The sequence below is a fragment of the Syngnathus typhle genome, linkage group LG8 (assembly GCF_033458585.1).
Source record: "Syngnathus typhle isolate RoL2023-S1 ecotype Sweden linkage group LG8, RoL_Styp_1.0, whole genome shotgun sequence".
Taxonomy (NCBI): Eukaryota; Metazoa; Chordata; class Actinopteri; order Syngnathiformes; family Syngnathidae; genus Syngnathus; species Syngnathus typhle.
In genome coordinates, this window is record NC_083745.1 from 576,373 (window position 1) to 601,841 (window position 25,469).

General features: G+C 46.4%; 1 protein-coding gene across 5 annotated transcripts; it reads right to left on the reverse strand.

Moving 5' to 3' along the window:
• Nucleotides 1–317: 317 nt before the first annotated feature.
• Nucleotides 318–25,428, reverse strand: ltbp1 (latent transforming growth factor beta binding protein 1). 5 transcript variants are annotated; one of them, XM_061284665.1, is made up of 31 exons: nt 24,679–25,428; nt 23,660–23,730; nt 18,894–19,281; nt 16,984–17,117; nt 15,902–16,069; nt 14,343–14,549; nt 13,986–14,263; nt 13,791–13,893; nt 13,376–13,420; nt 12,570–12,692; nt 11,454–11,630; nt 10,775–10,951; nt 10,362–10,381; nt 9,879–9,981; nt 9,176–9,262; nt 8,560–8,685; nt 8,093–8,218; nt 6,785–6,904; nt 6,206–6,328; nt 5,972–6,097; nt 5,755–5,883; nt 5,451–5,579; nt 4,344–4,481; nt 4,010–4,171; nt 3,810–3,899; nt 3,595–3,723; nt 3,163–3,303; nt 2,886–3,062; nt 2,386–2,538; nt 2,027–2,176; nt 318–1,930 (listed from the first exon to the last, which is right to left on the reverse strand). In XM_061284665.1, exons 1-31 carry the CDS (start codon nt 25,029–25,031, stop codon nt 1,749–1,751), a joined length of 4,635 nt encoding a protein of 1,544 aa, XP_061140649.1. In that variant the 5' UTR covers nt 25,032–25,428; the 3' UTR covers nt 318–1,748. The 5 variants fall into 5 exon arrangements, with proteins under 5 accessions (XP_061140649.1, XP_061140647.1, XP_061140651.1 ...); XM_061284663.1 differs by having other exon boundaries at nt 13,376–13,438; XM_061284667.1 differs by lacking the exon at nt 11,454–11,630 and having other exon boundaries at nt 13,376–13,438.
• Between the last annotated feature and the right edge of the window lie 41 nt (nt 25,429–25,469).

The window sequence follows — 25,469 nt, forward strand, 5'->3', positions numbered from 1 at the left end:
ATGGGCTTCTAAAAATGTCTGCCTAAACAAAAACAGTGAGCACACATCCTGCTGAAGCCTGGACAAAAAGAATACAAGCCCTACATTTATTGTCTCACTTTTTCAAAGGGGGACATTGGCGCTCAGGGTCTGTGTGTGTGTGTGTGTGTGTGTGTGTGTGTGTGTGTGTGTGTGTGTGTGCGTGTGTGTGCGTGCGTGTGTGTGTGTGCGCGCGCGCGTGTGCGCGTGTGTGTATATATATATATATTTATATATATATATATATATATAAACATATTCCTGCAATAAACAACTTTGATCAAAAAAAGAACAATAAATATCAAAAGTTGTGATTTATTACCAAATCATATAAGAAATGTATTTATTCAGTACAAATTCCAAAAACCATTTGCTGTCTTCTTACTCCAAACTCGGTTCAGTCCCATGACTTTGCAGAGAATCTCAATATCAAAAGAACAAAGTTTTCCTTCTTTGTGGTCCTTTTCCTATCATTTTAAACAACTGTGTGGATATTCTCCATATAAGTCACGACACAGTTTCATTTTTCAACGGACTTTGGCTATTGGGACAATGTCCACTGTGATGCATCTTATGAGGAGGGCATATGGAGAAAATAAATAAAGATGCGCAAAACCTGTTCCTTAATTCAAGCCAAATGATGACCACAAAGTGAGTTGCTTTGGAGGGAAAATATTCAAAAGGCATGAACCGATACGTACAGTCATTTAGCAATGTGTCTTGGAGTCAATCAAATACAGACTATTAAGGAATGACGCTGCAATGAATTCATCTCTGGCCTTTTCTCGTTGCGACGAAAACAGAGCCAAGACGTTTAAGACAATCGAAGAAGTCAAACTCGACGATAATTACAATTTTCACTGGGGCTAATAATCAAACTTCCATTTGAAGCTAAATGGAAGCCAACTGTTGTTTACTTATTGCCATTGGCTCATATCATTCTTGTTTGCTTGACGCCTTTTGCATTTCAACCCTTGCAGCCACGTAGAAGCAACTGTTGTTTACTTATTGCCGTTGGCTCACATCATTCTTGTTTGCTTGGCGCCTTTTGCATTTCAACCCTTGCTGCCACGTAAATGCTTGTCGGACCATGCTCAGGCATTGTGGCTGCTCCATTGTGGCTTTTGCATGTTCTCCTTGTGCGCGTTTTACTCTGGTTACTCCAGTTCCCTCCCACATTTAAATAATAAAATATAGATAGATAGATAGATAGATAGATAGATAGATAGATAGATATACTTGCGAGCCAGGTCATTCAAAACTCCGGTTAGTTGCCCATATCGATTGTATGCTTCGTTTTACGATGGCGGCAGTGTGACCCTTGAAACATTTGGGGTTCAGCTTTCGAGGTCCCACGCTACACTCATTTCATTTCAAGAACACAAACAAGGCATTGAAAGTGGAATACTTGTAGACATCATAACATACAATCTAGAAGATAATACATTATAGTTCATTTCAACAAGATTTCAAAAGATCATGGATATTGCCAATCTATTAAATCAGTCTTAATACTCACATTGAACAGCTGGGGAATGCAGAAAAAGAATGTTGGGATCATTTTCAAGAGTTTTGCACTTGGGGGAATTTTGCTGTCAACCAAAGCGGGGGAGATTTCACTCATGTCGCTTGGTCAAAGATTTTCTTTTCAACTGCTCTTCTCCAAATCGCTTCTCATTTGTGTTGGATTGAGCGTCTGTCTCTTGCGGCCCGCTCCAGTCAATCCACAATCACTGTGTGTGTGTGTGCGCTGAAGTTTGGCCTGTCTCCACTGTCTCCACGCAATAGTTTGCCTTTTCAGAGGGAGTGAATCCCGGAAGGCACGCGCAGCGGTACGAACCCACCGTGTTGATGCATCGGGCGTTTTTACACAGCGACATGCGCTCGTTGAGTTGGGAACATTCATTGACGTCTGGAGCAAAGAGAGGCACGGCGTCAGCCATGACGACGTACGGACACGTTTCAGCCCAGCCGTGTCGGCGGCGCGGCGCGGCGGTGCTTGTCTTACCAATGCAGGCCATGCGGGGCAGGTCCAGCGTGTAACCGTCAAAGCATTCGCAGGTGAAACCCTCTTGCACTCGAACGCATCGACCGTTTTCGCAGCCGTTCAGTATGCCGCACTCGTCTGCTCGCAGGCCCTCGAATGCCTTGAATGGATCTGTCGCAAAGGTGAAAAAAAAAGGCCATCGAAGTGAGCTCGCTCGAAACAACCACTGCATTGCCCACGACTCATTATTATTATTATTGGTGGCTGGCTTAAATGATATTCCAGCAGGAGCAAAGTGCAACATTACTCACACAAGATGGCAGCAAAGCACTGAATGACAAATGTAGCAGAAAATTGCCGTTAGTGGCAAAAATACTCACATTCCTCATGGTCGTAAAAGGGCAGGGCAGGATTGTCGTCCGGCGATGGTGAATAGTCTGGGCTCACTTCATATTGGTGGAGCGGACCAGCGACAAGGGCGTCACGGCCGTAAGGATGCCGCCCGGCCAGGTTACACATGGAGGCGTAATCCGCTAAAACGGCACAAAAGTAGAAAAAGCCGACAAAAGAAGACCAATTTGTGATTTGTGCGCCGGCATAACCAGATGAAGACCAGATGAAGCCTTTTCCCGCCGCAAAGGCATTTGGTGCCTAAAGATGATCCTTCATTGAAATCAGATGTTTCCCTCTCCTAAAAAAAATGGTTGAGCTCTGAACTCTTCTCTGTACAACTAACTGCTAAGTAGAGGACGTTGATCCAATCGAGGAATCAGTGGAGAATTAAAAGGCGGCGTGGGAGAGTGGCTTCAACAACAGCACTGGCCCATATCGTGGCTGCACAAGAACCATACATATGGTTTCTTCGCTTCGCTTAGTGTACCTGTGTTTTTGGGAGGGCACAATGCACAGTCCATTCCCCAGGCCTCTCCAAAGAGACAACAGCACTCGGTAAACGTGGTCTTCCTGTCGTCACCCAGCGGCAGAGTGCACGTCATGGAGTCTGTCACCTTCTGCCAGCAGATACCCTGGAAGTCCATCTGCCCCACCTCGTGTTGCTCTACGGGCGGGCGGGCAGGCAGGTAGGCAGGGAGGCAGGGAGGGATACATGCACACACAATTTCTCCCAAAATATGAAGGTGGGCGAAAGAAAATCTTACCAGCCACATCAGGGACAAAGATGCAGCTGTTACTGTTGGGATCCAACACCATGGGATGATTACAGAAACAAATGTAGGAGCCTTCCGTGTTCAAACACTCGGCTCCAACGCACACTGACTCATCCAGGCACTCATTTATGTCTGCCGGAAAACAATCAGAGACAAAAGACAACTTGGATTATTTTGGGACCTACCTGCCTGCAGTACAATGAAAAAAGAAAAAAAAAGGCTTGAGATTTGAAACCCTGCGCTTTGAGTGCGTTACAGTTCTGAAAATGGTACATGCAGGCAGGCAGGCAGGCAGCCAGGCAGGCAGGCAGGCAGGCAGCCAGCCAGCCAGCCAGCCAGCCAGCCAGCCAGCCAGCCAGGCAGGCAGCCAGCCAGCCAGCCAGCCAGCCAGCCAGCCAGCCAGCCAGGCAGGCAAGCACGCACCTCTGCACTCCAGTTTTGCGGGGTGGTAGTCTTGTCCCGTCTTGCAGTAACACTCGTAGCTGCCCACGGTGTCCTGACAGAAGCCTCCTTTACACACCTCCTGGCCGAACAGTGTGCACTCATCTGCATCTGGAAAAAAAAGACCAAGTTCAAGGATTCATTTTATCCATTGTAAATTCAGGAGGGGTTTTGATCAAATGTCAGCTATGACTTACTTTTGTAACTCTCGGCTGTTGGGACTTCATAAAGCAAATCTCCACTTGGGATAAATCCTTTTCCAGATGGACACATCTGGTTGAACTGGTCTGAAATGTGGCACATCCATTCCAATGATTATTAGAATTCTTTTCAAATGGGACTATGATGCACCTGATGATTGTTCTATCATTTGCAGCAGTCCTGAATACGTCCGTACCTGTGCCATTGACAGGACAGGGATAAACCTCACAGTTGTCGCCCCAGCCAGCTCCCAGCGTGCAGCAGCACTCTTGCAAGGTGACGTGGCTGGTAAGCACACTCTCGCACAAGTTCTCATCATTCAGATTGAAGTAGCACTCCTTACGCTCTATGGGTGAGACTGAAAGGCCAACAAACGCGCAGCAGAAGACGAACAAGTTTTGGAGTTGAGGCAAATTGAACAAACGCACGACCACAACTGGAAGTTCCCCAAAAAATGGTGTGTGCCCCCAAGCTCATCTACATTTCCAATCCAGTAGTTGACATGCACAAGCTAGAAAGGAGTCAGTCACCTGTGGGAACGGGCTCACATCTGGCGACCATCACATTATACTCTTGGCCGCTGGGACACGTGCAGACGAAGGAACCGTCGGTGTTTACGCACTGAGCGTCTCCGCAGACACTATTCGGCAGCTGGCACTCATTAACATCTGTAGAAGAAGCGTTCAAATAGATCATTGCGTCAATAAATACTTGCGCTGTTGTCCTCCATGTTTGTCACTTCCCAATAGCGGCGTCCCTTTGTCAACACATGACCTTGACGATCAATAAAGCTAGCGTGGATGAGTACACTGTTGATGATTGTAATAGACGGCGCCAATATTCACCACCTGATTCCAAATTGGATTCAACCATCAAGCCATAACGATAACGTGAAAGACACAAACATTTGACGGGCATAAATACTTGCGGCTTGTCATCACCACTTTGGAAATGGCGTCCAAGCAACTACATTTAACCCATCGAGTCCTATAAACATGTCAAGGAGGAGGAATGGAAATGGGATGCACTGATGTTATTTTGGACACGTTTCAAGAACATGACTTCATCAATATGCAATCGCTGTGTCAAAAGAAGACCGAACGTTGACATTCCATTGGGGACATTTGTCTTGGGTCCGTTTGTTTGGGCTACTTAACAAATGGACACACGTTCTGCGGCCTGTCCTCTTTTCCAACAAAGAAACCTTTCGATTGAGAGTGTCACTCAGGTCGCTGACCTTGATTTGGAGCGCCACAGTTATTAATCTTCCTGCCTTTTCTCGACAAGATTTATTCTCATGACTGTGCAGACCACGGAACCTTGAATGAAGGAAGGAAGGAAGGCTAGTCGAGACGAGAAGCATTTGAAAGGGTTAGCGGTACACCGCCGCCGGCGGGCACTGCGCGGTTGTGTGCTTGTTTGTAAGTGAATCCATCTGTTGTCGCCGCAGTGCAGTGAAGGCTTGGCAGTTGGCAGTTGCCACTGCATTGCACACTGACCAAGGCAGCCGGCTGGACCAAATTTAGGTACACTCTAGCACGACTGCCAGATGGCGGATCATTTAAAAAGATCAACATTTGGGGCATGTTGCCATACTAGTATTATTGTACTACATGATTCTAAGATGGGAGACTTACCCACACAGCTTTGGCCTTCTTGATTTTCCCGGTAGCCCGGGTCACAGAGGCATCGGAATGAACCCAATCTATTCTCGCAAAAACCATGAGGACTGCACAAAGTCTCATTGAGCCCGCACTCATCGATATCTGTTGATCCAAAAAGACGAGTTACAATTGTGACCAACTGAAAGCCCCTTTTCGACTTCTTTTCACAGGTGGACTTTAATGAGGTTGGTTGAAATGCTGAATAGGATTCCTCACGGTTAAACAGAAAAAAGAAACTTGAATTCGAACAGCTTTGCATCTGCACTTGACATCTTACCGTCGCAGGAGGGTGTATCGAGAGGAGCGCTGAATCCACTCCCGCACGCACACACATAGGATCCCTCTGCGTTGACACATTGGCCGTGGGGCGAGCACAGTTGTGGCTCATCGACACACTCGTCAACATCTGCAAGAAAACAAACAGGACTCCTATTGAGAGGCTGTGTGTGTGTGTTTGTCATGGTGTGTCCACACCTGTGAGATTGCTAACTAACCTGCGCAGCTGGTGCCGTCCATCTGTCGATACCCTGGCGGGCAGGTACATGTGTAGGAGCCCATGTTATTAACGCACTCCCCTACGGACTTGCAGGGCTGGTCGTCTTCGAAACATTCATCCACATCTGCAGCAAATATTGACTGCGGTTAGGACTTAAGCTCTCTGTTAGAGAGAGAGAGATGACATTTTCATGATATGATATCTTGTTTACACCGCTAGGACTTGACTGTACCGTCACACTGGTCACCAGACAGAGACACCCTGAAGCCCGGCCCACATTGACAGATAAAGGAGCCGTCGGTGTTGACGCAGTGACCCCTGGTACACACGCGTTGATCCTGGCACTCGTCTACGTCTGAAAAGAACAAACAAAGATATCACGGAACATCAAGCATGCATTTGCAATCAGTCACTTTGGAGTTTCTTTGCTCAATTGGCTATAGCCCGGCCTTGAAATACCTTTGTGTGAAAAGTGCGACCACCCGTCGTAAACAATGAATTCACCTTTGTAGAGGCTGTGCAGTCATCTAATGAAAGACATTGTCCTCACCCTTACTGGCGCAGTTACTTTTAGCACCACTCCCGCACACCCAATTATGTGCAAACATCTGTGAGCTGTGTCGTTGAGGGCTACAAATGACTGACACTGGAGCAGCATGGTAGATTGCTTTCCTGTCACGGAATCGCAGTGTCGAGAAGCCATAAGCTCACAGCGGAGCCCAAAGAAACTAAACTAACTAAAAACTAATGAGATTGCCTTTCAGGTGCATAGGAAGCATAAGTATAAAAATGCGCTCACGCAATCACTCACCTACACACTGGCCTCCCCGCGCCAAGAAGCCAGGAGGGCAAGAGCCACAGTCGTAAGCCCCGGGGATGTTCATGCAAATGCCGGACGGACACACCGTCTTGTTTGCACATTCATTGATATCTGTCGAAAGCCAAACTCCATCACTAACGGAAAGCATCGCTTTGACATTATTTGGTGTACAAAACAAAGAGATGATTCTCAAAGTGCTTACTCGTATCACACTGAGGCTAACTCTTGTGGCACATTCCAAGTGCTGCAATTCGGTTGCATTTAACTTTGGTATTCATTTAGTTCAAGGGACAGTGGAGCATTTTCTGCCATCTAGTGGTGAACTATTAGAATGCGGTGATTTGAGTTTGAAGCCAGTGTATTTGGAATTTCTTTAGCAGCCGTCCGTGCAAGCAAAATATCATCGCAAATGACTTTGAGTACGACAAAGCAATTGTGCTGTCGTGTTTGAGCTAGCGACTTTGTGAGATGAGCAAAAAGACATGGCAGCAGCATTGGCTACAATGAGAGAAGATGTTTCAATAAAACACTGAAAATCAAAACACCATTTGGCTGGAGAACATGTCGACTGACTCGTGAGAGTAAGCCAAAGGAATAAAGCAGCATATTTTGTGAATTGGTCATTGTGCTCAGATCATGAAAATAAATGTTTTCGTGTCATAAATCAATGGATGGCTTGCATCTGTTTCAAGTATAGAAACCAAAACATCGCCTCAAAAAGTTCCAACCGTATCCTTTCCTCACCACTACGGAAGAGGGGAGAGGTTTTGGGGTGATGACCATCAGCTAGTTTGCTCTTACAGCTCCAAATCAGTTTCCTCTTTGCGGTTGGGGAATTCTGGGTTGAATTGGCAACAAACCACATAATGACTGACTACCTCGTATTTATATCAGAGGAAGAGCGAGCGAGCGAGCAGGCAGGCAACAGGGAGGTGCACATCTGAGTAATTGTGTGGTCAGTGTGCTTCCATTCAAATTTCCACCTACTTTTAATTCCCTCGCTACTCGACCGGTCTGTGTGTGTGTGTGTGTGTGTGAGACCAGCGCTTCATCAGATGAAGGCTTTGCCGAGTCATCTAAAAGAAGCCAACTTCTCAATTGTCTGTGTCTTGTCTTTGAATTGCAAACATAACCTCTTTCCTATTTTTGAACGCTACATCCAAGAGGTGCCGCCTTTCGAAAAGTATTCATGGGCTGGTAAATGTTTTCGGCCAAGCGAAATGCACACCGAAAAGGCGTGTGTCCTCAAAGATATAGTGTGCTTCATAAAAAAGTGGAAGAAAGAGTGCGCATACTGACCCACACAAGTGGTTCCCTCTTCATCAACAAAGAATCCTTGTGGACACACACACAGGAAACTACCCTCGGTGTTTTGGCACAGACCACCGGAGCACAAAGATGGCTTCTCCAAACATTCATCCAAATCTGAACAAACAAAAGAGCACACAGAATGTGCTTAGAAATCACATGAGGGGAAAAAGAAGAAACGAAAAAAAAAGGTCATTCATTTGAGTCTTAATTCATTGCAATGAATTACATTTCTTTTTTTTTTTCTCTCATGATAATATTCACAAGGCGCTAAGTCCTAAAACCCAATCTCGGGCGGGATCCTTATGATGTTTGTGGCCAACTACGTACTGAACTTCAAAATCAGTCGGGAATGTTATGCTTTGTGCTAGTTGGACTACGATTCCGAAAGGAAATAGAATGTTGTACCGATATAAAGAAAGGCCTTTTCTACTTGATGGCCATTTTCTCCTCCTCACCTACGCAGGTGGCGAGCGCATGATTCAAGCGGTAGCCGTCATCGCAATGGCAGGTGTAGCCGTCGGCTGTGTTGTAACAAAGGCCTTGGCCGCAAATATAAGGGTTGATCTGGCACTCATCCACCTCTGTTAGACATGAAAAAGAAAAAGTGATTACAGCAAATCCTGTCATGAACTAATCATCATCCATTCCCCATAGTCCAACATTGATTTGGGCATATCATAGAGGGAGAATGAAGAATTGGAAGATGCTAACGGGCAGATACGCTACGGGATGAAAGTTTTTTTTTTTTTTCTTTCTTCTCTTTGTGCTTACAATGACCGCGAGCTGCAAAGCTGCAAAAAGAAAGATAAGGGCCTCCCTCGCTCCCTCCCTCCCGAGTCATGAGCAGCGCAAGTTGTGCGCATGGGTGGCGTTTCCTTTCATTTGGTATTTTTGCAGACGCCCGTAGTTAGAAAAGGGGGGGGCGCTTATGGAAAAACCAAGGCTTGTTCTATTTCGAGAGGGAATGCCCTGGATGGCAAATTCCCAAACAAGCTTGCACGGGCAGGAAAATCAAGGTTGGCTTGTTTTTACAAATACGGAGTCATAAATACAAAAGTGGTGCAGCCATACCTGCAGATATAGTTGGTGCAATGTCTTGGCCTGCATTTGAAGGGAACATCTCCACTGGAACGGGCGGGGAACTCTGCTCGACAACCTCTGTCCAATTTAGAAGACACAAATCAATGTACACTTTTCACCCTCTGACAGCCTTGCTGAAAGCAGTCACTTCTGAGTTTGGCCACTTTGGCCCCTGCATAAAACTGGAGTCCATTTGATTTCCTGATCCCCAAAGGTTCTTCCAATGGATTGGACAAGGAAAGCTTCCATGTTTTGACACAGTATGTGAACATTTGGATTGAATCATTGAGGGAGTGCCTTTGGTTGCAATAAGCAACCTCAAGCAGACATTCCCTGTGGTTTGGAATATTTTGGGACTATCCTTAAAGCAGGGCTGTCCAAACTACGGCCCGCAAGACATCAAGAGAATTTAATACGGGCCGGCCGCGCCACGAGTGTCTTGCACTTTCTAATTTTAACACCAGAGTGAGCTACTTACTGTTCTACTACTACTACTGTTGATCAAGGCAGTTGCTCCACCAAAAAAGAACAAAAGTAGACAAATGTGAAATGTTCCCCGCAAGCAAAGAAGCCAAAGTCAGCATCACTGCTCCCGCTGAGTGAGTGCAATGCCGTTGGTTCTCAATTTAGGTGAGTAGCGTACATTTCAAAAGGACATGTCGATTTCCATTTGTGTAGAAGGTTAGACAGACACCTGGGTAAGCTGCATTCATCTTGACAGTGGATACACCTGGAGATAGTTGGGGTAGAACGGAATCACTGACTGGCCTATGACTAACCGCAGGTCCTACCAGCTCCTTCAACGACAAAACACACGGAACAATTCCCCCCAAAAGATAAGGTGGGCAGATTTTTCCATTCAGCATTTCAGCTTACAGCAGAAGCGCATCAAGCTTTTGCCATGCAAGACGCATGCCCCTAAGAAGATTAGCAAGAACCAAGCGACTGCTCCTCACTCACTGAGCAAGAATGAGCGTTTCAGCAAGGAGCCAAATAGCCTGCTGCCTTGCACACATTCCAATACATGTCATGAGGTGACTTTCTTGCCATGAACGGTGCTCAAAGCTTTGTTCAATTTGCTATCCGACCGACTCCATGCAAACAAAGGCTCCAGTGCGGCAGCTTTTGCGCATGCCTGCCTGCCTGCTGGCCGGCCGGCTGTCTCATTGCAACCTACCTGATCTGGGGCAGTGGTTGCTAGCAACCGCAAAATACAAAAAACAAACGGGTTAAATGGATGCAATTTGGATGCCTGTCTTGGAATAGAAAATGGCATTTTCACCAATCACAAGGCCCGTGGGACAATTTGTATACTGGATTAGTTGTATACCTTTGCCACTGACCCTCCATTTGCCAAGTGTCCTCAAAGTGACAAAAAGGATGTGGACTCAGAAGAACTAAAAGATGCCTTCAATTAGCCCTACAATGGCAAGTGGGCCAAAAAGGCTTCTGCAATAGCTGTCAAAGTCCCAGCAGCCAATGGCAGGGCACTTCATACTCAATACAAAATCACTGACGTCATGGCATGGCGACTCTCCAAATGCGAGGAGGCGTACTTTGTCTTTGCAATACAGATGATGATAGACTCACCTGGTATCATCTGTCTGTCCGGCTTCCCAAAAGCCGTGACGGGTTTTTCCGGTGTTGGCAAGGGATGGGGGGTGAGCGCATCACTGGCTGTCTCCTGGACTGTAACGGGTTGTTTGACGGGCGGATTTGGGAGAACGGTGTAGCCCATGCCGCCAGGGCAAATCTCTTTGAACAGAGCTGGAGAGGAAAACAACAACAGCAGCAAATATTTACCATAGACATGATCATATTTGCACCATTGTTTGCAGAATTGCATGAAATATCGACTACTTTAGATTCAAATGACAGAATGAATTCTTCCCATTGCGTTGACATCTTTGATATCATTTCCAAACAAACCGTAACGCAACAAATACCGTTTCGATCGGACACTCGCTTGTGGAAATGGGAGGGAGAAAAAATGGAGGGACAGTGGCAAAAGTATACAACTAAAGCGTTTGGTAGTCTACGCAAAAGAGCAACTACTAAGCCAAGCAGTGAAAAAGCATGCAGGTTCTTTCCCAAATGTTTACACTTGATCAGTGGGCAGGCCTGGCTACAGCATTTGGATGGATACAAGAAGGCGAAAAACAACAACAACTGCAGCCTGCCTATTATGGCAGCCTTGCGGTGGTCGAAATGGCTTTGCCACAAGTGACAAATGAGCCTTTTGGCTCATGAACTGGGGCGGGGGCCTTACCTGTTCCCGGAGGAGGACATTTGTCACAATGCGGTCCCCAGCCTTTGCCCACACTGCAGCAACAGAGCTGTTTGCTCAGCTGAGCCGACACCGGGTGCAAACACTGCCTCCCTGAGCTCACCAAACGGAAGCAAGCCCCCTTCTCCTCTTGGACGGCGGCGGCGGCAGCTATGTCGGCTGAGGAGGTACGTGTGCAGGAGGGCGGACAAAGAGGAGCAGAGCGGATGTCGTGGAGTCGAGCGGCAAGGATTGACAAAGAGAAGAAACAAACAAGTCCCCTTCACCAACAAATACACATATGAAACACGATAGCGGCGTCATTGTCGTAAAACGGCAAATAGGAAAAGGCAGTATTTTGGCGCCCGTTCAAAGACAAAAGAGCACGGCGTAGGAAAGACACCGAGAAACATCAACGTGCATTCCAGCCAAGCAAGCGCTGATGGAGATGAAGGCATGCAGTGGGCTTTCCTTTTGCCTTTCCAAGTCAAAACTTCTGTGGAGATTAAACATCTCCACATACCAATGACAGCTGGAATTGTTCGAAGTGGAACAGGGAAAATATTTTTCTCCAAGGGGATTTAAAAAGGCTTTTAAAGGCCAGTATTAGATAGTGACGTGGGCCGGATAGATCCTTTGTTCACCCTCACGGGAGAATCCCTCGAAACAAAATAAAACACTGGGCTGAAAGATGCGTTAAATAAATCACTTCATTGCAGCCAGATACGCACCTTTCGCCAAAATGGCTTCTTTCTTAGCTACGCTACGTATACAGACAGCAGCACGCCTTTCCGCGCTAATGATCACTGCACATGTAATGTCGGTCCAAAGCTAGCATCAAGCACGCACGCACGCACTCAACCACTGAAAAGTGCTTTGGTGTTCCATCAAAGTCACAAAGGCCAATGCAGAGGCATGTAGAGTCTGCCTGCAGTGCATGCTTGAGGGAGGAAAAACCATTCCATGATCCATGCACTCAATTGCAACAAGCATGTTAAAAGCATGGCTTTATCTCAATGGCGTGGAAATATATCTGAAGATCTCATTGGACAGCCATCTTTTTATTCTCGATTTCAACTTTTCATTCATGTCGCATCTTCCTGTAGTTTGCATACTTACATATGCATGTGGTGAGCATGGGGTCAGGGATGTAGCCAGGTTTACACGTGCATCTATAGCTGCCCACAGTGTTCAAACAATTTCCATTAGGACACACCCCTTGCAGCTGGCACTCATCAAAATCTGGACAACAAAATATGGATCCATTTTCAAATGCAAACAACAGCAAGAAACATCGCTTATTCATGCAAGTCCTATGGAGGAGACATTGTGGCCTCGTTGTGGTGAGCAGTTCAGATTCCAATGATCATATATAAAATTGAACTACCGTAATTTTCGGACTATAAACCGTGTTTCTTTTTCATCGTTTGGGTGGGGGGGCGACTTTTACTCAGGAGCGACTTATATACATATATACGTTGTTGTTTTTTCACTTTTTTGGCCATTTTATGGCTGGTGCGACTTATACTCCGGTGCAACTTATAGTCGGGAAATTACGGTAACCTATGATTTCAGATGATACGTACACAATTGTTTCACTTTCTCGTCTGTGAATGCTCATTCACAGATTACGGCTCTAAATATATTTACTCTGTATTATCTAATGTAATGTGCTTTTATAGTGTTTAAAATATGCTCAAAGCCTCATCGAAAATAGATGTTTGGATCCAGAGGTCGCGCGGCGGCGGCGGCGGCGGCGGCTCGAACTGTCAAACAGTAGCACCCTCTATTGGGTCTCTGGAGAAAAGTAGGGTTGGAAATACTCTTTGAATAGTTTTTTTTACATTTCATCCTTTTTGTTTTGATCAAGTCATTTCATTACGAAGGAAGTGAGGACAATGAATACATATGCTGCAAGCTCTTACCTTGGCAATGAGTGCTGTTGATTTTCTTGTAACCCTGAGGGCAGTCTATCAGAGGAATAGCAGCTGAGTCAAAAAATGGGGAAACGTAAATTCCATTATTCCCAAAAAAATCATCCAAGCAAAGGGTCAGCCCCCATTCACTGTTGGCTAAAGCGATTGATCCCTCCCTGCCATCGGTGACCACACCATATTTATAGCGTCAAGTTTAAAGACCGCTTTCCTTGGAGAAATGACAATTTGAACATCAACAGTTTACATAACAGCGCATGAAAGGAGGGAGCGGGATTCCAGAAATGGCAACACATTCAAGTCATCCGTACTGATTCCTTATCACAGAGCATGACTTTTGTTTACTCAGTGATGATGGATGATGCCTGATCCTGAAACGACTTCTTTCTTTCTTGGCTGCACTTACATGGTTGCTTTGGACATTTCTGGCATTTATGGAAACCCCACGATGTTCCCATGGTCCCACAGCACTGCTCCTGTTTCGTCAGCCCCGGGAGAGCTTTCCCACACTGGAAGCATATATATCCAGACAGAAGAGAAGGTCTTCCTTGAATGGCCATTTTGAGCCAATCTCTCTCATTGGACGGACTGACATGCTTACCTGACTAGCAACAGTTTCTTGGAAGCAGCGGCCCAACGTATTCTTGGAGGAGACCGGTTGGTACTGAGTGGTCTGGTCCCCGTGCTGGCCCGGGTAGATAATGTTGTAGCCGTGGTGCTGGACCTTCTGGTGGCTTTGGGCGTGATGGAAAGTGTAGCTGGAGGATGAAGACGACCCCGACTGGGGACCTCGCTCGTCCAGCTGAGATACCTGGTGGACCTCCACGGATGCCTCGGGAGGATGTTGAATGTGGATGTTGACAACGCCGGGACTGAAAACTGGTCAAGAGGCGACAATTAATCCCCATACCAGCGATGGACGGGCTGATGACATTAAGTCGGTTGATGGTTGACTCACCCGTATTTTGCCCGTTGCTGTAGGTCAGAGGCAACGTGTGTGTGGAATGGACCTGAGTTTGAGTGTAGCTGCCGGATGTGTGCTGGGGCTGATGCTGTCCATTTGGAAGTGGAATCTGGCAGAACTTTCCAGTGAAGTTTGGAGGACATTGACATTTGTCTCTGGCACTGCACTTGCCGCCGTTAATACAAGGCAAATGACACACCACTGAGGGAGGGAGGGCAAAGCACAACTGTTAGGGTGGTGCTTACTTTTACGACCTTTGTTGTGTAAACAAAGCTACTTTGATTGCTTCTTCTGCAGCTAGTCAATCAGTTGAAAAGATCTTAGCACTTTGGTCTACTACTTTTGTTAAGACAGGACAAGCTAGGTAAATGAGTACAGGTTGCATTCCAACATAATCGTACGATGAAGATAATCTGTAAAGCCTAACAACAACCAGCAACATGTTTGCCCTCAAGTACTTTGAAGACTTTCTCTCCTCTTCTTTTAGCCAAGGCACCGACCGACCGACCGACCGACCGACTCAGGAATTAGGGTTGGGAATCCTCCTCTTTTTTCTTTTTTTTTAGTATTCACGTTTTTCTACTCGTCAAATCCAAAACAGCTTAAGCCCTGCACATTTTGGTCTTTCAATATCCATTCATGCGTGTGTTTGTTCACTGAAAGGTGCAACATCAAAGCAGATTTCCATTTGCCCATTTTTGGGGCTTAGCTTTAAAACAGATTGCTAGTCATATAAACAATGTCAGAGAAGCTGGAAACGTGTCAGAGAAATGCTAAGATGGCTTTCCCAGACTCTCGAGCAGGCCAAACGGGACACATATAGCCATCGGCAAAATCATAATCAATCACAAATTGCTCATCGTAGTCGTGGATCATTTTCGACTCTCACCGCATGCTTTTGTAACAATTGGATGACAATCAGCTCAATCTATTCATACATTGGCCTATTTTTCTTTGATCTTATCTTCCGTTGTTTCTCCGAAACGTCTATCTCCGACATGAGCTCACTGGGCTGATATTTGGAGTTTGGAAATGGCCTCAACGGATCCCATTGGAGCATAAATCATCTCTCTTGACCTCTCTCATCATGTGAGCGAGCGGGATAAACAAGAAAGGAAGGAGTTATTTATTGGCTCTTGACTCTTTGTAAGCGGCCTTGACCAAATAAGCTTTCATCTTCCCCGTCCCATCCATCCGTAGCTCAGATGTGCACACACACACATACATAAGGAAGAAAGGGAAGCAAGGCAGAAGGAATGAAGCAAGCCCAGACAAGTGCAGCAGACGAAAGGCCACTCACTCACTCCATGCCGGCAGCCAAATATGCAAAGCATAACATTTGAAAAAGTTCATGAGGATCATAGCAACAATGATCTCACAGCATTGCCAACGTGGGCTTGAAATGTGAAGATGGATGGATGGATAGATTGATCGATATGGATATCATTCATTGTAAATAATCGTTTCAGACAGGATTTTCGGCGGTCTCTCGGAATGTCGACAATACTGTTACTGGCAGAAAGTGTATTTGTAGAGGCAAGGTAAGGACTTACCTATCCTGAAGTTGGGTGCCGTCAGAGTATCAGTGGCATGGCCGTTTTCGCTGATGATTGTTGTGGTGTTTCCCTGCTGGCAGTTGTTGTGACATCTCCCTCCCACACAGGTCAATTTGCAGATGGTGGGAGTGAACACCACTTTGATCCTCCCTGTGTGGTTGCCCACTGGCAAAAAGAGGAAGAGCCATTGTGTTGCTTTGAGTCACAGAAATGTGGCAAAGCCCCCTCCCTCATGACAATAAGTGGAAGGTATCATTAGATGAGGCGTCAGCTCCTTTTTCTTCTCGCTTGAGTGTTTCAGGTTAAGCGACAAATGGAAGATTCCAATCAACGGCGTCTTTTTCGATTTCTGTCATTATCGGTCACTCGCTGAAGCACTTGCTGAAACGGTCTTATTAGAGCTGAAATAACTTGGATAACTTCATCGTGAAGATTGAAGCGCTGTCCTTCTAAGAGCGACTGACAAATACTGGAAGCAAAACATCTCTTGGACGAACTCGACTGAACCAGTGTATGCTTTTGCCATTTTCTGGACTCAGTGTTGGAACAATTCCTTGACACACTCGCACTACATGGTTCAAGTAATAATGTCCAAAGCAGTGGGAAAAGGCACGAGGCAACTTCCTGTTGACTCAGTCGCTGAGCAACCTTATGCATGTGAGAGCACTGTCATTCCTGAGCCATTCGTCCGTCCCAGCGTCCGAGCGAGCCGGTGACATTCAGCGCAGTGCGCACCTACCTCAAGCGCGTGCCGCACGCTACATAACACTATTGTCTCTTCCTGAGTCACTGGCGGCCAAGGCTGACACAGAGCCCGATGGCCTCCAACGGTCACGAGAAGGATGGCCGCCGGCACTCTTGGAACAGCTCAGTGCTGATGCCTATGCTATACTCGTAAGCATTTTCTTGCAGAAAGAGGAAAGCGGCAGCAGAGCGCTACAATGCATCCATCACGATTGACAGTGATTTCCCTGAACGGAAAGCGTTTGACCCGGCTGTAAACTCATCCCGCACCTTGTAAAACATCAACAGGAGAACATCATCTCCTTTCAAAAAAAGAAAAGTAGCCAAAGACTCACCGTGTGCCCCTGATAGAGGGATGGGCCTTTCAACTGGAGGTTGGAAGCGTGTCTGCGTGTGGGTGCTGTGTGTATGGTAATATTTGGGCTTTATGACATATTGCTGGCCTGGGTGCATGGGCATAGAGCGGATTCTGGGAAGAAAAGAAAAGAAGAGATTAGAGACCAGTTGACATGTCCGATGGAGCGACCATTTCATGGCGAAAGAGAAAACGACTGAGTACTTCAGTCCTTAAAGGGGGCTTGATTTCCGTTGACTATTAACAGAGAGATTTGACAAAAATCCCAGCTGTGCTGCTCCGTCAGTTTGTTTTGAAACAATTGACGTGTGTATTTTGTTCATGATCGGATTGGTTTCCCATCGTTCATTCCCTGCAAGCGCTCATCGAGTGTTACCAAGAAAATGACGCCATTATTGCTGCCAAATCAGAGTTTCCGCTGTAAGCCCTTTCTTTTTTTGCATTCCAACAGCAATTAACAAGCAACTCTCAACTTTGGAATTTGGGAGGGCGCAGTTGCAATTTGAAAAAGTCATTGATGCCGACCGACACCGTTACGTTCCATCTGAGCGTCGTCATTCGTGACGACGCATGCGCCTTTCTTTTCCATGATGGAATATAGTTTGGGTCAAATGATCAGTGTGGCGTACCGTGATTATTTTGCATAGACAGCGAAAAACAAATGACTCAACTGCGATGAATAAAGTGAAACCATTCTCCGACGATGAGTCACAGACGAACGACATAGCCAAGATTAGAAGTGAGAAGATAAAGCCAGCACTCATGTTCTCCATCAATGCTGCGATGGTGACAGCAAACGCACCGACGTATCAACGGCGGCGGCGGCGGCAGCCTCGGTCGGCCTGGCTATCTAGAGATGGGCTGGTAGGACCGGAATGTGACGAGATGTTCTTCGCCACCGCTGCAGTCAGTCCACCCTATGACGACAGGTTCGTTCTCTCCTAACGGAAAGGCTCCGATGCTTCAGCTGAAGCAGATCAGCCTCAAAGCGGACTTCCACTCCAATTTCCCAAAGGGGAAACTAATCCTGATTCAAATCCTCTCCAAAGCAGACTCGGTGATGTTTTGGCTCCAGACCAACGCACAAAGTCAGCCATGCTAGGATTAGTTTGCTAGTCAAAGACTGGAGGGCCCTGAACTCAACGCCCTCAAACAGAAGAGAGATGGTGAGCCAGGCCCTCAGGTGCACCATCACTTACGTCTGACCTCACAAATGTCCTTCTGGATGAAAGGACAGAAATCCCCCCCAAATTTAAACATAATCAACAATTGTCGCTGATTAAATTCGACTACAATATTGTATAATATATACATATAACACAGGAAGACAATCACAACCGCGTTTAGAAGAAGTTAATGTGGTTCGTTCGGTGTGTAGCGGCTCCTCTTTTCTCATATCCAAAGAGGAGCCATGCAATAGGAGGCAGAAATATTTTGGGAAATTGAGGCCAGGCTTTTCCATCTCAAATATTTGCCTGCAATATGAACTTAGCTCTCTTTAGGATAAAGACCACACACATCTGCAAAGTACAACCTCCAAAACAACCTTTGTGCTGCAGGCAGGCACAGAGCAGGCAGGCAGGTAGGCACAGAGGGCCTGAATGGCAGAACAATGAATGTCCAATGTCCAGATTTGGGCCCCTGTCCAGCCGGTCTCCCCGCTGCAGCACATGGGATTCGAATGATCAGGATGGTTATGGCGCTTCTTTACATCATTCGAATCAGGCATGTTGCAGCCGGGGGACGTGGAAAACAGGCAGGAGAGCCACCCGAGAGCTCAAATCTGGACACGCAGGATAAAAGAGGTCACGCGCACTGAAACCAAATTTCGACCCCCCCCCATGATTTACAGGCATTTGGCCTATTAAAGGTGTATGTTGATTTACTTACTGTTGCTGGATGTGTTGTTGGATATAATGCGGCGGCCTCACAAACTGTGGGGACGGCTTGACTGTCAATTTCATCTGGGCAATGTTGTTTGCTTGAGGTGCGTTAGGAGGCACTTGCTGAGGTATGGGCCACTGTGCTCCTGCGTTGTGATCATTGTGGCTGTGGCTGCTGCTGTGGCTGGAGCTGGAGCTGAGGCTGTGGCTGGAGCTGGAGCTGAGGCTGGAGCTGGAGCTGGAGCTGGAGCTGGAGCTGAGGCTGGAGCTGAGGCTGTGGGGGTGTGTGGGCACAGTCTTCTGCTCACATGCCTTGCCGCTTGAGCCAGGCTTGCAGACACACAGCTGAGGCCTGAGGCACATTCCTCCGTTCTGGCACTGGGGGATGCAGTTAGCTGGAATACAAAATCCAGACAGATGAGAAGAGAAAAGCAAGGACAGACAGACAGACAGACAGACAGACAGACAGACAGTCAGACAGACAGACAGACAGACAGACAGACAGACAGACAGAAAGACAGACAGCGATTAGGACACAGATGTGGTGTACACATGGATTCATTATTAAATGTCATTAGATTGAAGAAAAAAACACACACACCAAAATTTGAAAGCTACTGCTCCCCACAAAACTTGGCAAAGTTCTAGAACTGCAATCCAGAGAAAACGTCGATCGCATTTGATCCACGTTCCCTCAAAATCTTTTGGACTTGGCATTTTCTTTAAGAGAACACTTTGAGCCTCCGTAAAATTGGGTTAAAAATTGGAGAGAAAATTTCACATTGACGGAATGTCTGCCAGAGGACGTCTTCTGCTGCATTTGAAGGTAAAAGCTATTAGGAATGACTTTCATCGACATTCAAAAGGAACTCACTTTTTACCCTGCACATTGTAAGCACACAAAATAGGATTCATGGCAACCATCATGATCATCATTACACCTCTTATAAGATGAGTAAGAATGATCAATTGTTTCTTTCTATGCTCTATGTCATTCATATGACGGTTGGTTCGATTTTGACATTGTCCGAAATACAGCTTTGTCATTAAATGCGCCTGCTCTGGCCTCATGTTATTATTCATTGCAATCGCGCTATTAAGCTATGGCCACCACAAACCACCACAAACCCTTGGAAGGACAGAGGAGCCGCTAATGACGTGATCTTTTCTACGCCATGCTTTTCAGAGATGTCTTGTAAACAGGGTGAGTGAGTAGCTTTCAAAGCATGCTGTACTAGGTGACAAGTATACTAGGAAAAGTTTTTTACCTTTTTTCTTTTTAAAAGAGCGCGGCTCATGAGCGGCAAACAGACATTTAATGATACTGACGAGATGTTGTCTAAGTCGTAAGGCTCATAAAAGAGAGCTGAGCAGTCAAGTCAAGAATTTAGGGGCGAAGCGAGGAGATTCATCTCGGAACAGAAAGAGATGCTCGTAAATGATTCCTTTAAGCGTCCTTCACAGTCATTTGAAGATCACTTTTCATTCATTTTTGGATATTTCCCCACAAAGCGTTCAGTCTCAGCTTTTGAACTGTTGAACAAATTCATCTGCTGCCAAGCTGGATACCATTAGATGATGGCTATCCAAGTCAGCGATAGAAAAAGAAGGTATGAAGGAACAGATGAGTGGATTTCTTACTTCCTTTACGTCTCCCTTTGTTTGTGCAAATCTGGCACCCCGCTGAAAAGAAAATGTTCCATCTCGGGGGTATCCCACAAATTGCCAGCTCGTGTTTCTGAAATCCAAACAATATATCCCATGCCAGACTGGTGGGCTAGCATCAAATGAGAATTGGCTGCCAGACCAAGTTGCCTTTTGACATCCCACGGCCGCATTGTACTGTAGCCAAGAGGCAGAGGCTTTTGACTCGGTGCGGGTGGATTCTTGTCTGGACTTGCAATATCAACATTGGCACAACATGGGCTCTTTGAATACCAATGGGGCTCCAAATGGCCCCCACCATGTGGCCTTGTGCATTACATTCTGATACATGACTGCTTTTCAAGGATGGATCACATTATATACGTAGGTACATACTCAAGAGATGTTGTTGTTATTATTCTCCCCTTCTCATCCAGTTGTTTTTACAATGTCTAAACCATTCACAGGTTGATGTATAAAGTGGAAGAAGGCCCTTCCGATACAATTTGCAATGATGTTTTTTGCAAATAGTCTTCATCACACAAGATCCTTTTCTTCAAAAAAGCCAGCTAGTGTCTATGGCGTTGAAATGCCTCAATAGAAAGCTGTCAAACATGGAGCCAGTGAAGAGACACAAGTCGTTTTCAAAGAGCGTGACTGCCCAATCTAATGATGACATCACTGCTGTCGTTCTTCCTTCCTTCCCTCCCTCCCACTGGGAGGTGAATTATATTAGTGGTTTGAAAAAGAGCAAAGTTTCCACTCGTGCTAACTTTTGGGCTTTTCTTTTCAGACAAGCGAAAATAGTTTTCATTTCCCTCGCCCACCTCTGGCCTGGAGCTGCTGCCATCTGTTCGGCAAGCTAAGAGTTTTGCTCGTTGATGGAAGAAGTCGTGTAATCTCCTTGTTAGGCAGGAAGAGGAAAGAGATCAGTCATGGTGATGTTCGCACCCTTTTGATCAAACGATGCCGTGTTTGGCATGTGCTGCGCTCCCTCCCTAACTGAGCCAGCCAGCCAGGCAGCTCTCACTAAGGGGGGCTGAAAAAAATAACAGGCTTGTCTGAATGAGTGAGTGAGTCACTGTGTGGTTGTGCTCCTTGGAAGAGAAGCAGCAACATTGGGATAGAATGATTTTCTTTGTGTCACCTTGTTGTAATGCCGTCGTAACATTCCAAAGTGGCATTATGAGCAACTGCAACGGCTTCTTTTGACCATGGACATAAAGTACCTTCACGGAATCCCGGTCATGCTGCGAGGATATGACTTGGCTCTGTAGAAACAATATCCAATTCAACCTCCATTTTCTTACAACTAGCCCTTGTATGAGGGAATTGAATGAATAAAAAAAAATTAAAAGAAAGCACCAAATTGCAAAAGAGCCACAGTTCTTCTTCAAAGTCTACTGTCCAGAGGTATTGTGAGATACTCTGACATTTTCAGAGACATCATGAAGCTTTTATGGAAGTGGACATTTCCATGTGAACGATTGCTTAAGCTGGAGGCTGGGGCTGACCGGTTGTTGTGCTGCCTTTTTGATTGCATTCTTTCATTGTCAATAATGATTTGTCCCTCATTGTTTCCCTCTCAAGGCATGTGCGAGTGTCCTTCTAGCCAAGTCTGCTACTTTGCTTGATCATCATTTTGCAGATGTCTTCTATTAAAAGGACAGACAGTGTGTCGGACGGATTGAGTGCCAACTGGTGGCGAAGCGATAGAATGCAATGATCTGGGTCGAAAACGTCTGGGAGAAAGCATACCGAAGCGAGCCCGCCCGCTTTACAAGCCTGCCGCCAAATACTTCAGCAGAAGTGCAGGCAAAATGTCATCACAAACCACTTTTAGTATTCCCTCAAGTGACCAAGTAAGTGCATTGCCTATATGAAATGTAGGGCTGTATTCTGAGGATGGACACGATTTTTTTCATAGCGGCGCACAGCACAGCTCTACAGAGTCTGCCTATGCTGCTCATGTGATTCGATAATGAGCTCCAATAGGTCTGGCCCTCTTGGAAAAGTGGAAAAAGTACTTCAGTAAGCATTTTGCCAGGTGTTCCAATGGTCAACCCCCAGCCAGTCAAAAGGGGACTCAAATGTTTGAAGGCAACCGGGGAGCTAACACAGCATGTACGCTGGTCCACACGGTAACATAGCAGATCTTTTTTTGGTTGTCATTTCTTGTCAATGGAAATCGATGCACCACAAACGGAAGTGCACGGCGCTGTAACTCTGCGACAAAAAAAGCACCAAAACGGACAGCGAGATGTTAGTGGCGCGCAAACGTCTCACATCACTGCAGGGGAATGGATCAGTGTGTAGTCATTGATTTAGTGGGGGCAATATAAGCTGGTTGGCTTGGCTCTCCAATTATTTGTTCAGTCTGGATGTCCCATTTGGATGTTGAAATGCTCTCTTACAGTAGCAATGTTGAGGCCAACCCATTTGTCAAAGAGACTTGACATTCATTGGCGTTTAGGGTTAGGGCTTGACCTTGTCACAAGTCACCTGAACGATCCAATGAACAATCATTCGTACCGTCTGGCTGCATCGGTCTACAGCACGTCTTCTAGATGCCGTGATGTCTGACATGGAAATGTCTGGCGGCGTGTTTAAGGTGCACTATGACGTTGAGGAATGTCCCCTACTGGTCATTGTCCAGATGTTTGCGTAGTGCTTCCTGTGCCTGTGTAAACAAGGAGGGCCTTGCCTCCCCACCCTTCAGCTGATTGTAGTTCCCTCCCCAAATCAACAATGGATCACTCACACTGTACGTGCAACAGTTGATTTATGATTGTGTCCTACTCTGTTTACAGCCATGCGACTGATGATGTAATGATGAGCCAAGCCTGCTGTCTCTGCTGCTTTCCGCCAACTACTCGAGTCCTCTAGCTGTCTGTCTGTGTGTCTGTCTGTCTGTCTGTGTGTCTGTGTGTCTGTCTGTCTGTCTGTCTGTCTGTCTGTCTGTCTGTCTGTCTGTCTGTCTGTCTGTCTGTCTGTCTGTCTGTCTGTCTGTCTGTCTGTCTCCACTGCCAAAGACGTTACGACAACTTGTTTCAACTGGACATTTTTGGAATCATTGATCAATTGCATCATCGTGCCCATCCCTAATCTCGAATGTTTGACCTTACTTACGCTTTGTGCAGCGCTGGGATCCTTGAGCTTTACTCCATCCATGACAGCACTGGCCTCCGCATAGGTTCACTCTGCAAATAGAAAACAGAACAGCGCAGCGCAGGCAACTATGTCAATTTCAAATGTTGCTGGGCCTTGATTGACAGCTTGGAGCTAGTAACTTTAGGAGACAGATACTATGGATGATATTGTGGAGCAATATCAACCAGAGGCACTCTCGATGGATAGTACATAGTAAGCCTGCTATGTGTGTGTGTGTATGCACGTGCTTGAATGATATGGCAGCCCTTTTGTTTCGTTTCCCATCAAAGGTCCAAACAAATCAAGAACCATTTCTGGTTGACTTCCAATCTCATCATAAACCCAGATGTCTTTTGGCTCAGTTCGATTTTCTTGATAACCATGTGTTTTACCACACGTTTCACATTTCTTCAAATTGCTTTTTATTATTTTTGTCCCATAAAAGTCATTCAAACAGTTGGGTCGGAGGAAAAAATAAAAACAAAGGTTGATGAATTATTACAACTTTGGGATTTTTTTTTTGCAAACCCCAAATATGTTTTGTACAAATAGAGCGTTTAGCGCCTATGGTAGCCACAATGACTTTGGACGCGAGCGTTTTTACAGTGAAGTGAAGTAAAGTAAATCTCTGCAACAATTGACTTTCATCCACATCAGGATTGGACTTTCCAATTTGGAACACAATCCTTCCTCCTTATAGCGTTTACTGCATGCCAGTGTGGACTCAGTGAGTGCGGCTGGTTGTTCGGCGTGCCCGGAAAAAAAAAGAAGTTGGGAACCACCCAATTCATTCAACACAAGGAACGCGCATTCAGGGTCAAACATGCTTTTCTTATAGTCAAATACATCTGCTTTGAATTTGCATGTACATATGTGATTTTCTTTCTGCAAAATTCAAGTCATAAGAAGAAACAAACGCCTTTTCAAATGAATGCTCCAAACTTGGAAGGGAAGAGCGAGAGCGAGTGCGAGAGCGAGTGCGAGAGCGTGCGCCTTACCCAGACTGCTTGAGAAGCTCCGGAGCGCTGTGCCGCCGCTGGGCTGTCGAGGCTTGGTTCCCCATCCGGCGGTTCCGGACCTGGCCGCCCAATTTGGCGCTGAGTTGGACGTTGTAAGAGTGCGCAAGCCCCGACGCGCCGTGACGCGTTGAAATGGAACTGACTCGCATGGCATCCCCTCGGGTAGCCCCCGCTGAGCCCGGACCGGGACCCGGAGCCGGCCCCGACCCGGGTTGGAGCACGTACAGCTTCCTGACGCCGCTCTGGTTGTGCGGCAGCGCTGCCCCAGCTGACAAGCAGAATGGTGAGAGAAGGAAAGCAGACAAAAGCAAGAGGCCCCTACTCCAAAACATGCCCGCGTCGCGTCGCGTTGCGTCGATCGTTATAAATCCAAAGTTTCAAAAAGCGCTGCAAAATAGGAATTCTTGATGAAAACACACGCCAGTGAGCTTGAGGAGATTCTTCAAGTCCTCGAACTCCGTAAAGTCCTTAGAAGAAAAATAAAAACCCGATATAGCTTGCACAATGTCAATGTCTTCACTCAAATGATGTTAGCACCGAGTAGTAGAAATAAAAGTGCCTGCTGTCCCCGCGTGTGGAGGTTCTCTTTCGGCTGCTTGAGGCCACTACGTCCGAGGAGCTCCACAAGTCCAGAAAAGTTTCTTGATGGAGGAGAAGGCTGCCAGCCCAGCAGCGGAGGCGGAGGCGGCGACGGGGGCAGCAGCCTGCCTCCAGAAGTGACGTCACACTTCTACGTCAGGGGGTAGTCTGCTCGCTCGCTCACACACCGC

Bases quoted from the DNA above. Each gene is read 5' to 3' on its own strand.
- ltbp1 (XM_061284663.1), bottom strand. From the start codon at position 25,031: ATGTTTTGGAGTAGGGGCCTCTTGCTTTTGTCTGCTTTCCTTCTCTCA. The intron at 23,731-24,678 runs GTAAGGCGCACG...TTCTATTTGCAG, and splicing joins GAGCTTCTCAAGCAGTCTGG to AGTGAACCTATGCGGAGGCC. The intron at 6,905-8,092 runs GTCAGTATGCGC...GGCTTTCGACAG, and splicing joins AGAGGGAACCACTTGTGTGG to ATATCAATGAATGTGCAAAC.